The 16,671-nt window shown below is 39.1% G+C and overlaps 1 protein-coding gene and 1 pseudogene across 4 annotated transcripts in view; both read right to left on the bottom strand.

The window, feature by feature from the left end:
- The window catches only part of UNC13B (unc-13 homolog B), a 196,960-nt gene that overhangs the window by 140,013 nt on the left and 40,276 nt on the right, over positions 1-16,671 (bottom strand). For all 4 annotated transcript variants that reach the window (XM_090274335.1, XM_090274337.1, XM_090274336.1 and 1 more), the window contains exons 2-4: positions 14,779-14,808; positions 5,547-5,646; positions 169-286 (exon numbers count right to left, since the gene is read on the bottom strand). In XM_090274335.1, the coding sequence (XP_090130461.1) occupies positions 169-286; positions 5,547-5,646; positions 14,779-14,808 (248 nt within the window). The remainder of the gene's footprint in view (positions 1-168; positions 287-5,546; positions 5,647-14,778; positions 14,809-16,671) is intronic.
- On the bottom strand, positions 6,293-8,457 carry LOC150013352 (tubulin-specific chaperone E-like; annotated as a pseudogene).

Below are 16,671 nucleotides of genomic sequence, written 5' to 3'. Positions count from 1 at the left end.
CCAGACCTAAATAAAGTCCCCTAAACCTCTGGGTAATGTTAGGAATAAGCTAGTTGCATGGCCTCTAATTAGCAAGAGGGCAGAGCAATCTGAGGTGTATGGAGGAATATTAATTGAATGAAGCTCGAGCTATAACCATACCTACAAGTGGGCAATGCAAGGACTGACCTCATCTGACTGTCGAATAGTCTTCAGTGCAATCCACACGGTCCCCACCATGGTGTCCCAGATCAGTCCTTTGTTCCATACCTCCACACTCAGACCCAGGTCCAGGCGACTAATCTCACTAAAGAAAAGAAGAAAGTCCTTTAAAGAAAGCCAGACAATATGAAGGAGACAGCAACATCTCCTGTTCAGTTAAACCTTGAATACTTTACCGACAGAATTCTGTCAGCAGGGAAAATCAAAATGTCCCTGAATGCTGACAACATTGATTAGGTTCCTAGAAACCTACGTAAGGTTTCCATAGAAAAACACCTTTGTCATTCTGTCACCTCTCCCTTGGAGCCTCAACATGATTATATTAATGTAGTTTCATTTTTTTAAAAAAAAAGTGAAGCCAAGCAATGAGGACATTACTACGAGGGCTGCCGGCCTACAGTATCCAACCCTTAGGCAACAGTCTTATTTTTATTTTTTTGTTAATACTAATACAGCTCACAACTTATACCTATGGACTGTATACAGGAGACTTTTAGAAAAAAGCAAGGCTTCTTCACAAGATTTATGGAATGGAGTCTAAGCAGAAGTAAACAGACCCCTAAGAACATCTAAGTGTGATGGGAACATGTGGTCAGAGACAGGTAAGGGGCACTAGAGTGTCCCAGTTCACACCACACAGCCCCTGGAGAACCCACTGGTCATCATCAGTTAAAACAAGCACTGTCACTTTTTAAAAAATGATTATCACAGCGTAATGATAAACACAATGATTTTCCTGTAATAATAACTAGAAAATTTTTGAAAAGAAATCATCCCAGCAAGAGCCAGATAACCACTTAGCAAAAGCAATGTCGTACAACATGATGGAATATCAGCTTGGAAGGGCTAACTCAAACTTAATTATAGTCTTAAGGTAAAACAGGCAAACAGTTATGTTAACGCTAAAAACTTTCTCCAGAAAGTTCTTACTGGAACACAAGTCTATTTGAGAGGAAATGCAAGAAAGATGAGAAAAGGTCAATTCCAGCAGAAAAAACAGAAAGGTATTCTCAGGAAACAACAGCTATTCATCACAGGTAGAAGTTTCAAGTTAACCTTTTAGAGAAAAGCTTGGCTTCCCTATTTTACTATTAAGATAAATGTTCTCAGATTCACAACTTTGGGATGCGGTATTATAGCCATAAAATCCATATCAAGTGTGTTGAAAATGAGAGAAGCAAAGAAAATTTGCACCTTTCACACAAATACAATAAAACATAGATTGTAATGAGCTTATTTGTTCATTTACTTAATATTTCCTGAGCACACACATATATATGGCATAATACTGTGGGGAAGGCACACAATATAGGACCTAGATCCTCTTTCTAAAACCTTCCAAGCTATCTGGAGGGCTGTGCAGAGCCACAAAGCAGATAAGTTTCAATGTTCACAGTAGGAAAACCAAGCATTTTGTCCCAGTTTAATGTAGCCTGATTAATCAATTAGCCTTGGAAAATATATGTAACAACCATACCTTAGAATCTGTTTAAAAAAACAAACAAACTACTTGTGGATGCATATATAATAATCCCAGTGCAACTCCTAAATAGCATCTCAAGCCTATGGATAAAATAAATAGCCAGAGGTCTTTAACAGCTTGACCTGAACAGATAAAAAAGAAAATCTGTTTTTTAGGGAACTCTGGGGAGCAAGGCTGAAACAATGAGGATACCTTCTACAAGCCTCTTTTCTCATTTATGTTTGCTTAACAGACCCAAAAATGAAAAGTCTAAGAACTCTTTTTATGTCCCATTCCCAGAGCTCTGGGGAAGTTTCTTCTCTCTATTAATTAACTTAATCAACAGTAAATAGACATATGTGTATACCAGATTGTGGCCTAGGCAAACTCACAATATTAAATGAACGTGACTTTCTTGCCCTTAAGATATGATCTAGTCCTGGAAATAAGATACAGAAATATTAAAGATATGAGAAATACCAAAATAAATATTAAATACTGCCACATAATACATCAGGGAAAAGAATAAAAGAGAAAGGGAGACAAGAGACTAGCAATGGAGTTGCCAGCTGACAAAAGGACACTGTAGGAGGATAAAGAATAGGAGTAGAAAGGTAGAGAAAGGAGCTAATAAAACTTATGTGTAAAAGAAAAGAAGGCAAAATTCACACAGAATCTCAAGGTGGGAGACAGGAAAGAAAATTCACACATATCATAGCGGGTTTGAAAGGGAAAGTGCTGTACGATATGGGAAAAGAAACATACAAGAATAAAGCTAGCAATGCTGATGAAAGGCTGCAGAAGATCACTATGTTTCACATGCTGGGAACAGTTATAACTCTAAGTGATTACCACAGTCAACAGGAAATTGGAAGAAAGTATGATTGCTAGGTTTACATATCATAGCCAGAACTGTGTTATGGCTAACATAGTGGTATGGGAAAAGACTTGAATAAACTGTTTATAATTGACATCACACACTATATGTGAAAAGAAAGAAACAGGGATCCAGGATGGTGGCAGAGTAGATGGATGTTACACTCACCTCCTTCCAGGACCAAACTGGAAATACAACTAAAATACAGAGCATTCAACCTACATAACCAGCTGAAGACTAGCTGAAGAGAAGTCTTATAACCAAGGGTTTACATAAGAAGCCACATTGAGACTGGTTGAAAGGGTGAGACACGAAGAGGGTGGTATTTTTTCGGATATATCTTCCTCAGGCATGGAAAACAAAAGAAAAAATAAACAAATGGGACTACATCAAACTAAAAAGTTTCCACACAGCAAAGGAAAACATCAGCAAAATGAAAAGACAACCTACTGAATGGAGGACATATTTGTGGAATGATACATCTGATAAGGGATTAATATCTAAAACTTATAAAGAATTTATAAAACTTAAAACCAAGAAAACAAACAATCCAATTAAAAATGGGCAAAGGACCTGAATCAACACTTCTCCAAAGAGGACATACAGATGGCCAATAAATATGAAAAGATGTTCAACATCACTAATAATCAGAGAAATGCAAATTAAAACCACAATAAAATATCACCTCACACCTGTCAGAATGGCCATCATCAATAAATCAACAAACAAGTGTAGGTGAGGATGTGGAGAAAAGAGAATTCTCATACACTGTTGATGGGACTGCAGATTGGTGCAGCACTGTAGAAAGTAGTATGGAGCTACCTCAAAAAATTAAAAATGGACCCAGCAATTCCACTTCTGGAAATATATTCAAAGAAACCCAAAACACTAATTCAAAAGAATACATTCACCCCCTCTTTTCACTGTAACCAAGATCTGGAAGCAGTCCAAGTGCCCATCAGTAGACGAGCAAATAAAAAAGCTGTGGTGGCTGGTGCGACTCAGTGAATTGAACACCAGCCTGTGGACCGATAGGTTATCAGTTCGATTTCAGTCAGGGCGCATGCCTAGGTTAGCGGGCCAGGTCCCCAGTTGGGGGCATGCGAAATGCAACCAGTTGATGTATCTCTCACACATTGATGTTTCTTTCCCTCTCTTTCTCCCTCCCTTCCCCTCTCTATAAAACAAATAAATAAATAAACCTCATAGACACAGACAACAGTCTGGTGATTACCAGAGGGAAATGGGGGTGGGAGACCTTGAAGAAGTTAAAGGGGGATAAATGGTGATGGAAGACTTGACTTCAGATGGTGAACAGCAATACAATATACACATGATGTATTATAGAATTGTACACCTGAAACCTATACAGTTTTATTAACCAATATCACCTAATAAATTCAATTTTAAAAAGGAGAAAAAGAAAAAAGCAATATCATTCTCATGTCACTATAACTAAGAAAGGAAATAGTGAGAGAAGCAACAGTGAGAAATTTGACACCATTGGCCTCTCTCTTCTTGAAGCGCCAGTTTACCCTCAGCTCCCAGGATACTATTTCATGTCTCCTTGTACCTCTGTTCATTTCTTCTTAGTTCTATTTGCCACCTCTTTAAATGCTGGCACTCTCCAGGCTCTATTCCCAGCCCTAGTCTCACCCTACACACACTGTCTTCACTAAGCTTTCTCATCTATGCCTATAGCTTCAACTGACCGAAATATTTATCCAACCCAGACTTCCTCGCTCAGTGCCAGCTTCAGGTTTCGGATTATCTTCTTACCTCAATTCCTACCTGGCTTGTAAGAACACCAAATATAAGCTTGTACATAACTGATTTTATAGTATCTCCTATCCTAATGAGTGGCACACCACTCACCTAATATCCAAAACAAATCTTGGCTCCTGCTGAACATCTTCAAGCCCTCCTTTTTTCTCTGTCTCTTCTGCTATTGTCTTAGCCTAGGTCCTGACAATATCTTATCCTTTAACCATTGCAATAAAGTTTCCTAAATGGTACTATAAAAAGCAACATATTAAAAGCCTGGAGAATTGGAATATTTCCACATAAAAAATAATAGTCATCCCTATATCTCTCTGAGATGCACTATAAAACTTGCAAAGCAATTTCACTTCAATTTCAAATTTCACAGCAATTTTAATACATTTTCTTGTTTGAGCTCATGCTCACCTTCCCAAAAAACAAGCATAACCTTGTAAGGAAGGTGAAACTTTACAGATATAAAACTGGCACTCAGGGAAGCTAAGTGATTCACTCATCTTTCAAAATGATATTCTATACTTCTCTCCCCTTTTCTAGATCAGGGGGAAAGATTCCTGAAACTTAAGAAGGAAAAAAAGAAACAAGTTTTTAGAAGCCAGTACTTGGAAGCATAATATACTAAATGTTGTGTCATGTGTAAGAAATTCTACTAATGTTTACTCATTTTTAGTAACTAGGTAAATGTAGGACATTTTACTACAAAGAGCAAAAGGATTATAAGCACAGAAATATTCATCCTCCAAAGCAAACGACTTGGGTACAAACAGACACATAGTCTCTCACAGGCATAACCACATTCCTTCAAGGGGCCTTCTGAAAATAAAATTTAAAAAAAAAAGATTATGTTTAATATCATGCTAACTGTGTTGTCCGATATCCTATTTCTGACTACTAGGAAAAACTGACTAGGTAGTATTTTCACATACATAAATTAATTGGGAGTTTACTCACATTCATAATTCGTCTCTAAGAATAGATTATGAATCCACAAAAGAACAAAACTGCAGATATGCTTCACCTACCACTCACCTCACTTGTTCCTGTAACTCTGTAGTTTTAAAAAAAGAATATTTAACATACATTCAAATGTCTTATAGTTTTTAACATATTTTATAAATCTTAGACATACGTATACAAAATCTTGGGCCTGTAGTTGTTTAATCCAGTGTGATTACCGTGGAAAAACTATCAAATATTGTGAGTAGGCTGTTGCTATAAAGTACTTACAACATAAAATCTTGTTCCCAGGAAGGCTGATCACCACGAACTGTTACAGTGGTGCTCTTCACATTCTGCACTTTCAGGGTCACGTATGTGTTAAATTTGTCTTTGAAAAAATGCAAAATGAAGATGTAATAGTTAGTGCTCAGATTGTTACCCAATCTTACAAAGCCTTTGGAATTAAATACTATCCAAATTAAAGCATTATATGTAGAACAAAAAAATGAAAATATATATTGTACAAAGTAGCATCATTCTAAGCATGATAGAGTTGCAAACCGTATAAAGCACATACTTCCTTCAAAAGCATAATCTATAACAGTGTTTTAAAAATTTAAGAAATGCATTTCATCCAGGAAACACACATATACACATAGAAACTAGAATAAAGGTTCATAAAATGCAAAATAGGATACATTAATATTTCCTATTCTAGTTTATTCAATCTATTAAAATGTTAATCATAACCAAGTAAATTGATTTCATAGTCTACCTGCAGTTTGAAAAAAAACTAGTATAATTGATCTAGTAGAAAAGATATGTAACTTTTTTTTTAGTAGGTACAAAGCCTTTATTATTGCTATTATATACAAGCCTGGAAATGGTCCCTTCCTAACAAAAAGTACAATTTTTTTCTATACTTTAGGGCAAGTTATAAAATCTTTTCTGAGAGTAGAATTGTTCCAATAAATCATTTATTTCCAGTGAACCCCAGTCATGATAAACAGCCTCTGAGTTTTATTAGGTGGCTGTCACCATCGCACTAATAAACAATCTCCATTTTCCACAGAATAAGACTATAATGACTGTCATTTTCTAGTTCAGTCTCTCTGCCTGTCATTTTGGGACTTTATTAGGACAACAGGTCTGACACAGGAACATTGAAAAGATGTGACAGCAATCCTTTGACCTTGTGAATTGTGATGGAGCCTGGCAATTGTTTCTCTAGGACTTTCTGATCAAGGCAGTTAGGATATGTATTTTATTTTCAGGGTCAGTAGCTGGTTTTCGAGCAAACATGGTTGTTGTGTTTTGAGTTACCCGTCTTCACATGCACCATTTTTGAAGCAGAGTGCCTGGTATCTGAGATGGGCTACCAGGAACTCCTCATTCAGCCTGTTTTTGTCTGGATCCTGATGCCCACCCACTTTTTTCCATTTGTTTCCAAACACTTTTCTGTATTGCCCTCAGCTCCAGCCTCTTGCTTCTCCTCGGGAAGAATTTGACATTTGTTCAGAGTCCACAACTGACCAATCTTGGCAATAATGAACTGGTAGGTAGTCTGAACTCAGCTTCCCTCAATCAGGGGATTTCTTCAACAGGACAAAGAGCACAGACTGTAACTTATCCAGCTTGTTGATAGATGACCACTGTGATATCCAACAGTCACTGACTTCAAGGTTTTGCAAGGAAGAAAATACTGACATTTTATACCCAATCCCAGCATCCGGGAAACATAGAGAAGAAAATAATTAGTTGTTCTAATCTGAGCAGAAATGCTATTAGAAACAGCTGACTTTCATCAATTAAGTGATTATGGAAACGTTTTAATAACTTGACATCTGTAGAATGTCAGCGGCCTTTTTCTTTTTTTTGGCCTTTTTAAAAATTGTTGTTCTATTACAGTTGTCCCAATCCTCCCACCCACCTTTGCTCTCCCCTTCCCCACCTACTCACCCCCATTCCTACAATCAATCCCCACCCTGTAGTCCATGTCCATGGGTCATTTATACATGGTTCCTTGACTAGACTCTTCCTCTTCCTTCCTTTCTTATCCCCCTTTCCACTTCCCTCTGGTCACTGTCAGTCTGTTCCTTGTTTCCATGCGGAACTGGAAAGTATTATGCTAAGTGAAATAAGCCAGGTGGCAAAATACAAATTCCATATGATCTCACCTATAAGAGGAACCTAATGAACAAAACAAACAAATGAGCAAAATACAACCAGTCGGCCTTTCTGAAATGGAAATACTCCAGGTAGAGCTCCTCGAGGACCGGCTACCCTGCAGCACACTGGAGCACCTTGGCACACATTATTTCTGTTCAGCTAAGGATTAAAACCTCCAGTGCAGGAAATGTTCTGGCTGGAGATGGTGAACCAGGGGGAAATCTCAGTTTATTGTCCCTGAGATTAAGGATTTTCAGGTATCTGACCTTATCAGCAATATCTACAACATCATCCCATGCCAACAGCAGGTTTATTGACAAATCTACTTCTCTAACATTAGGACACGTTTTGGCAATGACTCCTTTGTCACCAGCACAAATGACTGCACAGTTCCTCATAGAACTTTCTTGCAGCATGCTCAGCTGATTTTGCTATTTTATAAGAGTCAAAACCAATAGTTTCCACAGATCTATTTGTAATTTTAATAATCTGCTCTTTTCCATCTTCCTCTGGTCCATCTTTTAACACATAGTGGTTCTTAACTGCAGTAAGAAAGTCTACTCCAAAATTTACTTTGGAGAAATAAATGATGCTCCTGTTGGGTGGCTACATTTAAAATATACAGTCCCATCCTGGCGGGGTAGCTCAGTTAGCTGGAGCTTCACCTCGATAAAACAATGTTGCAGGTTCAGTCCCCAGTCAGGGCACATACAAAAGTCAACCAATAAAGGCATAAATAAGTGGAACGACAAGTCAATGTTTGTTTCTTTCTCTTTATCTCTCTCTCTCCCTCTCTCCTTTCTTCTCTTTCTCTATAAAAAAAATTAATAAATAAGAAATTTAAAAATAAAATAAAACATGCAGTCCCTTTGTGGCTTACATCGTGATTGTCTCTCTCAGGATTGTCCCATTCTACTCCAAACCAGAGTCCTGCCACAGGAGGAACAGTACCACAGAAACACACTGTCGCATGTTCTCCATTAATTTCAACTCTTCAACCAATGATATCTGATGTTAAAGTGTCACTCATTATAATATGGCCAGGATCCAAAATATGAGATCTAGGTTGCAGGTTCGATCCCCAGTCCAGGTGGGTACGGGAGGCAACTACTTGACGTATCTCTCTCACATAGATATTTCTCTCTTTCTCTTCCTCTCTCTCTGCCTGCAGCCAGCCAGGTGGTCCAGGCGGTGGCCCCTCACACATGCCGTGCCACCAGAAAAGATATGTAACTTTAAATGTAGAAAAAAATAAGTACCATAAGAGAAAAAGTGGTAAAGGATTGCAGAAGAGGAAAGGTTTACTTGTAGCTGTTGAAAGAAATAAGAATTCCTCATAAAGGAAGTGAATTTCAAGCTTGATCTATTCATTTATCAGGAATGTTATCACAGAATTGGGAAAAGGAAATTCTCTAACCCAAGAGTATAAGTGGAATATTAAACAAAGGTAGGTGGCCTGTAATTCAAAACTCAAGGGATCTGACCTACTGTTTAACACAGAACATTCTATACACTCACCTTACTACCTTCACATCAGCCATGATGAGGGGCACTGAATTAAGAATTTTTATATATAACAAATTAATCATAATTTTATAAATGGAAAAAGAAAGACAATTATTTTTGACTCATCACACTGGCAAAAATTGTTTACAATGATTACCTAATGTTAGAGAAGTAAGGAAATGGGCCCTGTCATGCATTTCTAGCAGAAGGTAAACCTTCCTCTTTAGCATCATTAAAATTTACGTAGTTTATTGTCGGGGACCCCCAACCCACAGAGATCCCCTGGTGTCGTGGATGAAATGAAGACTTCTCGGGCAGCTTGGGCTAGGAGAGAGAAGGCCAGCAAATGTCTGAGAGACAAGTGCCTAGATTGCCTTCCTCCAAGGTCTTTTACTGAGTGCAGTAAGCTTAAGGGCATACCATATGCATGTAAAGCTCATCAACCAATGTTAAACAGCATGGATTACAGAAAACAAATATTGTTCAGGGATAACAATTGACGGAACATTGAGATCTCCTTCAGGTGGGGGTGCGTTGGACACAAAGGCTTCAGATGGCCATAAAATAGGGAGGCTATATTCATTTTGAGTTAAAGTTAAAACCTCTGCTGCTGGTACAATAAAGCCATCAAGCAAGGTAAAAGAACAGGGAAAGCTTCAAAGGACATAAAGCATTTTCTCAAAGCCCAATTCCCACCAGGGCCCACTGGTTATAGCATTGAGGCACGTATGTACCCAGCTTTCCTGGTTTTCTGGTCAGGTCTTACAGGCTTCATTTCCTTCGCCTCGCCTGCGCGGGACTCCAAGTCTCGGTACTTTCCCAGGTGGACCCTGACAGTTTATATATAATTCCCATCCATATCCAGTGTACCAGTGCAGTAGACCCCTGAGCTACATTTCAGATCATATGATTTTGTAGTCCATTCCCCATATTCAACCATAGTTGATTGGACCAGGGGCAGATGCCACACGAGAACATCCAATCTATGGGCTGGCCAAAAGGTGAGACCAATACAATTCCTTTTCAAAAGATTTTAAATAGGGAAAACAAAGAAATAGTGATATAGTGACAGCTGGTGGCTGGTAACAAAGCTTGAAGGAGAGGCATACAAACTCCGTTGGAGATACCATTATGGGCTGTAGGCAAGCACAGAAAGTCAGATGGAAGAAAAAGGAGAACAGAAGAGATGCTCATTAAAAAAAAGAACTCCTAACCCAGAGCCAATGGAGAGAGTAGAAAGCTCAGAACCTGCTTTAGTTCCTACTGCACCCAAAGTTTGGCTTTTCATATTTTTCTGGGTTCCCAAGCAATCCTTTTTACTTCTTCCCAGTGATTCCCAGGATTCTTTCTTTCCACAGCAATAATCAGAGTAACTTGACATTCACAATTTAGAAAATGTGTATTAAAATAAGGAGATACCATTTTTTACCTTCAGATGGGCAAAGATTTAAAACTTTTCATATTTAATGCTGATAAGGATCTGGGAAAATAAACAGTCATATACTCTAGTATGAGCATAATCTAGCAAAAACTTTCAGAAAGGCAGTATGTGTGGTAGCAGCTACCATATTTCTTTAAAATACTACCTTTGGCCCAACAATTCTCCTTCTGGAGTCTAGTGTACACATACATTTGCAAAAACAGGCAATGACAAATGCACAGGGACATTTAATTCTTAGAATAGTAAGAAATTGAAAACAACCTAAATATTCAATCAAGGATCTATGGTACAAATCTACAACAAAATTCCATATAACATTTTTTTTTTAAAATCAAGTATGTATATATCTGGTATATACACACATATAAGAAAAGACTTTCATGATGTGTTGGAAAAAAGCAGGTTGCACAAAGAATGTGTAATCCATTGGAGTAGACATGCATATGTGGGGAACCGATCCTTGTGGTTTAGGGAATTGTAGCCCCAGCCTGAGCAAGACCTGCCGCCGGCATCCCGGCCGTGCTTGTCTTTAAGTCTCAACAATGGATGCATGGGAGGCATACCCGAAAACCACTCAGAGGGTTTCCATAGAGATTGGATTCAAAGAATATTAATATGCTTTAGAACTTGCTCTGCTTTCCTTTATCTTATAATTAAGTATAAACAATCTCTAACAGGGAGTATATGAAACCTTGTGTCTAGTGCCAATGTGGGGTCAAAATGTTTAATAGACTCTGGCACAGACTATTCATTGTACCCGCTGTACTGGAACTTGTAATCAGTTATTGTTAATTGTAACCTAGGTACCTGAAAGCTATTGATGATTTATGAATGTTGATCTTGTATCTCCCATGCGTATCCTTCTCAATAAAAAGCATGAGGGGCGAAGGTCTAGCTGCTGTACTCCACTAGAGGCAATCACCTTCCTTCCCCCAGACATAAGAAGTGTCCTGGGTAAAAATTTGTTCCACCATGATCACGAAGCCTCAGCTGGACAGAGCAACTTCCAACCAAGCCTAGGGTGTGTGAGACACCTCTGCATATCTGGTGCCCAACATGGGGCACTCAGAGAAGGCACACCTGGAATGGCTGCAGAGCCAAGAGCCAGACCACGGACAACCACACTGCATGGACTGGGAATTTTGGCATCTCACCCAGGGTAAGGGCTGCAGCCCCCAGGTTCTTTCTGGAAAAAGCTGCCTGTGTGGTTTAGTTTGGGAAGGAAGGATTTCTTTCTGCCACTCTCTTTGACAGGGGTTTTTGGTTTTGCCTTTCTCTCCTCTCATTCAAAGGACCATTTTGGCTTCTCTCATTCAATAAATCACCACAAAATTGCAGGCACGGGTCGAGCAGTTAAAAGCCGCTAGGGCACTTGCCGCTTGAAGTCTCCCGTGACAGCATAAGCTGGTACACAGACCGGGTGAGAGCACTAGGCACCTGCCAGCCACAAGTCAAAGTCCATGCAACAACAGGAACACAGGCACAAGTGCGGCCGGGGTGCCGGCGGCAGGTCATGCTCAGGCCGGGGCTACAATTCCCTAAACCACAAGAGCGGTTCCCCACATATCCCCCCCTTTTTTGTTTTTTGTGATGCTTATAGTAGAAAGGCCTATGAAGCTTGCTGCTTGCATATACACAGAAAAAAATCTGAAACGATATATAAAAGCCTCTAAATAGTTTTTCTGAAAGTATAATTGAATTGGTCAAGAAGAGGACTTTAATCTTTCACTAGATACATAAATACAGATTTCTTTAATGTTTTACAACAATATTGTTTTTTTTTCCAGCTTTACTGAAGTATAATTGATCATTTTTAAACATATTTTATTGATTATGCTGTTACAGTTGTCCAAATTTTTCCCCCTCTGACCCCCTCCACCTGGTACCCCCACTTCTCTCCAGCAATCCCCCACCCTTAGTTCATCTCCATGGGTCATGCATGTAAATTCTTTGGCTTCGCCATTTCCTCAATTATTCTTAACATGTCCTGGTCTATTTTGTTCCTATCAATTATGCTTAATCCCTTCACCATTTCCCCATTCTCCCCCTTCCCCCTCCCAGCTGATAAACCTCCAAATGATCCCCATACCTATGATTCTGTTCCTCTTCTAGTTGTTTGCTTAGTTTTTGGTTTTTTTTTTTTAAAGATTTTATTTATTTATTTTTAGAGAGGGGAAGGGAGGGACAAAGAGGGAGAGAAACATCAGTGTGTGGTTGCCTCTCGAATGCCCCCAAGTGAAGACCTAGTTCACAACCCAGGCATGTGCCCTGACCTGCACGAAACCAGCAACCCTTTGGTTCACAGGCCAGCACTCAATCCACTGAGCCACACCAGCCAGGGATGTTTGAGGTTGTTTTAGATACAGTTGTTGATAGTTGTGAATGTGTTGCCTCTTTAATGTTCATGGTCTTGACCTTCTTTTTCTTAAATAAGTTCCTTTAACATTTCATGTGATAATGGCTTGGTGGTGATGAACTCCCTTTGTTTTACCTGGTCTGGGAAGTACTTTATCTGCTCTTCCATTCTAAATGATAGCTTTGCTGGATAGAATAGTCTTGGTTGTAGGTCCTTGCTTTTCATCACTTTGAATACTTCTTGCCTGTCTGTCCCTTCTTGCCTGCAAAGTTTCTTTTGAGAAATCAGCTGACAGTCTTACAGGAACTGCTTTGTAGGTAACTTTCTTCTTTTCTCTTGCTGCTTCTAAGATTCTCTCTTTATCTTTAACCTTTGGCATTTTAATTATGATGTATCTTGGTGTGGTCCTTTCTGGGTCTAGCTTGTTTGGGACTCTCTGTGTTTCCTGGACTTGTATGTCTATTTCCTTCACCAAATTAGGTAAGTTTTCTTTCATTATTTTTTCAAGTAAGTTTTCAATTGCTTGCTCTTCCTCTTCTCCTTCTGGCAACCCTATGACTTGGATGTTGGCATGTTTGGAGATGCCCCAGGGGTTCCTAAGCCTATCCTCATTTTTTTTGAATTCTTGTTTCTTCTTTTTGTTCTGGTTGAATGTTTATCTCTTCCTGATGTTCCAAATCGTTGGTTTGAATCCTGGCTTCCTTCTTTTCTCTGTTGGTTTCCTGTGGATTATTCTTTATTTATCATGTAACCTTCATTTCTTCCCTTATGTTTCTGCTGTTCTCAAGGAGTTCTCTGAGCATCCTGATAACCAGTGTTTTGAACTCTGTATCTGATAGTTTGGCTATTTTCATTTCACTTGGTTCTTTTTCTGGCATTTTGTTTTGTTCTTTCATTTGGGCTATAGTTCTTTGTCTCCTCAATTTAGCAGCCTCCCTCTGTTTGTTTCTGTGTATTAGGTAGAGCTGCTTTTACTCCCCATCTTATTAGCATGGCCTGTGTAGCAAAGCCACCTGTAAATTGTGTGGGGCAGGGTAAGCCACTTGAACGCTTTGTGGCTGTGTGGCGAGGGCTTGGAGTGGGGACAATTCAGCCACCTAGCTTCTAGCAGTTCACCCAGCACTTGCCCCATTTCCAGTAACTCCACCCCCTTCCTGTGGGTGACTGGCACCCTTCTAGCTGCTACCCAGGTGGTGATTCCTGGAGTGGGTGGGTTTGCATACTCTTAAGTGGTACAAATCCCACAGTTCCTTCTACCACCCCAACCCCCACTTGTTTTTATAACCAGAGGTAACAGGGCCTATATTCCTGGTTCTGGATCCCTGGGCTGTATGGCCTGGCCTGGGCCTGGGGTCACTTGCTCCTAAGTTATCCCTCTTGTCCGTTCTGCTGACACTGCCTTTCCACACCAGGCCACCTCTTTGCCCATCTCTGGGACGCCACCCCTCCTACCCATCTGGATGAATGTGTCTTCTTTAAATCCTTGGTTGTTGGACTTCCGTACAGCTCAATTTTCTGATGGTTCTGGGTATCATTAGTTTTGAGATCTGGCTGTAACTCCTTCTATGGCTGCACGAGGAGGCAAAGTAGTCTACCTATGCCTGCATCTTGACCATAAATTGACAATTTAAAATGTATATTTTAAGGTATACAACCTGATGATTTGATATATGTATACATTATGAAATAATCACCACAATTAAACAAATTAACATATTCATTACCACCTCATATAGTTACCATTTTGAGAGGGTGTAAGTGTGTTGAGAACACCTAAGATCTACTCTTAGAAAATTAAATTTCAAATAACTATACTTCTTAACTACATACATATTGTTGCACATTAGATCTCCGGAAATTATTCATCTTGTATAACTGAAACTTTGTACCCCTCTGACTAACACCTCCCCATACTATTATTAATTAATAATTTAATGGATTTAGTGAATTCATGTAATTTAATCAATGAATTCAATAAAATTATTTGTTTAAAATGTTGCTTTTAAATCACAGCAAGTATGAGGGGACATATTAAAGGCTGGTCTTACCTGGTGAACCCTGGAATTTGGCTCTTTTAACTGAAAGAGAAAAGAAAAGGCACCATGAAAATTTTTCACAAATTAATTTATTTAACCAACATTTTCTGAGCACCTAGTAGGCCAAGGTTAGAATTAGGACTAGATTTTTACAACTAAGTCTCTTGAAGAAAAAAGAAGCTGGGGCTTCTGATCAAAGCTTGAAGGCAGAGAGTTAAAAGTTACCCAATCTAATCTCATACCGTACGTAGGCAGAAATCTCTTACAGCCTTCTGACAAGGCAGTAGAGGGAACTAACTTACCCCTAAGTCAGGCAACCAATTTAAAGTCATATATCACTTTCACAGTTAAGTCACATATATTCCTTATTTAAAATATACCATAAAAATGTCCCCTATTCCATTCATTCCCAAAGAAGAGCACAACAGGCAAGATCTAGACAATAGCTTTAAAGAAGAATGAGAAGTAACTTCGTTTTGGGTATGAGCAGATATCAAGAGGACCTCCTGTCCAAGAGCTGTTTGCAAAACTGAACAAGAAATGTCACACTGGATTGCAGCATGCCAACCCTTAGGAAAGGTCAAAGACAACAAATGAAGGAAACTGCTAAATTCCAGGATGTACCAAATATCTATCAATCATCTCTGTCAATGAAGATTAGGCCCAAGTACCACAGGGGTGAAAAAGGCAAAAGGACATCCCAATACACAATGCCTGAAAAGATATTTGAGGGTACAGATCTGCCATTCTCCTTGTCCTGCATTACAAGTGAAAGCTTCACCTTAGCTTACATCCAACCCCAGCTTAATATTTCCAAGAGATGGGTGATTCTGTACCTTTCACAAGGTCCTCTTCATTTTCAGGCAGCACTTAGTACTAAAAGCTTTATTTTTTTATTGAATCAAAGTATGTACCCCATGGGACTGCCCTTTGTAGTCTCATGTCAATTCCTTTTCCCAATTATTCTTCATTAATTTCATTTAATTCAGGAGTTACTGTAGCCCTGGCCACGTGGCTTAGTTGGTTGGAGCATCATCCCCACACTAAAAGGCTGCAGGTTCGATTCCAAGTCAGGGCACTTACGTAGGTTACAAGTTCAAGGTGTGGGAGTACATAAGGGAGGCAACTGATGAATGTTTCTCGCATCAATGTTTCTCTCTCTCTCTCTCTCTCTCTCTCTAAGCATATCCTCAGGTGAGAATTTTTAAAAAAGAAAAACTATAAAGCTCCAGTAATCAAGACTGTGGCACTGGCATACAACTATGCATAGATGAATGGAACAAAATAGAAATATATAAAAATAATATGTAAAATATATTACATAATAATATAAATAAAATTATATATTATTTTTATCTCACAACATATGTAAAACTTAAAATGAATCATGAACAGCCTTGGCCAGGTGGTTTAATTGGTTGGAGCACTGTCCCACACACTAAAAATCTGCAGGTTCCATCCCCTGTCAGGGCACATACAGGAGGCAACTGATCAATGTTTCTCTCTAGCATCAATGTTTCTCTCTCTCCCTTCTTCTTTCCTCTCTCTCTAAAATCAATAAAAAGATATCCTAAGACCCTGGCCAGTGTGGTCCTGTTCATTGGAGCATCGTTCCATAAACCAAAAGGTCGTGGGTTGTTTCCCGGTCAGGGCACATGCCGAGGTTGTGAGTTCTGTACCCGGTCAGGATGTATGAGAGAGGCAACCAATCGCTGTTTCTCTATCACATCCATGTTTCTCTCCTTTCTCTCTCTCATTCCCTTCCCATATCTCTAAAACAAATCAATAAGCATGTGCTTGGGCGAGGATTAAAAAATAAAAAGAACTCAATATAGCAGAGAAGCAGCCATATTAGTCAAATATAGAACAAGTACTATGAGAGAATTGTTTACACATATTTATCTT

This window comes from Furipterus horrens, unplaced genomic scaffold, assembly GCF_987537825.1.
Source record: "Furipterus horrens unplaced genomic scaffold, mFurHor1.1.pri manual_scaffold_4, whole genome shotgun sequence".
NCBI lineage: Eukaryota > Metazoa > Chordata > Mammalia > Chiroptera > Furipteridae > Furipterus > Furipterus horrens.
This window is presented reverse-complemented; position numbering and strand designations above follow the sequence as displayed.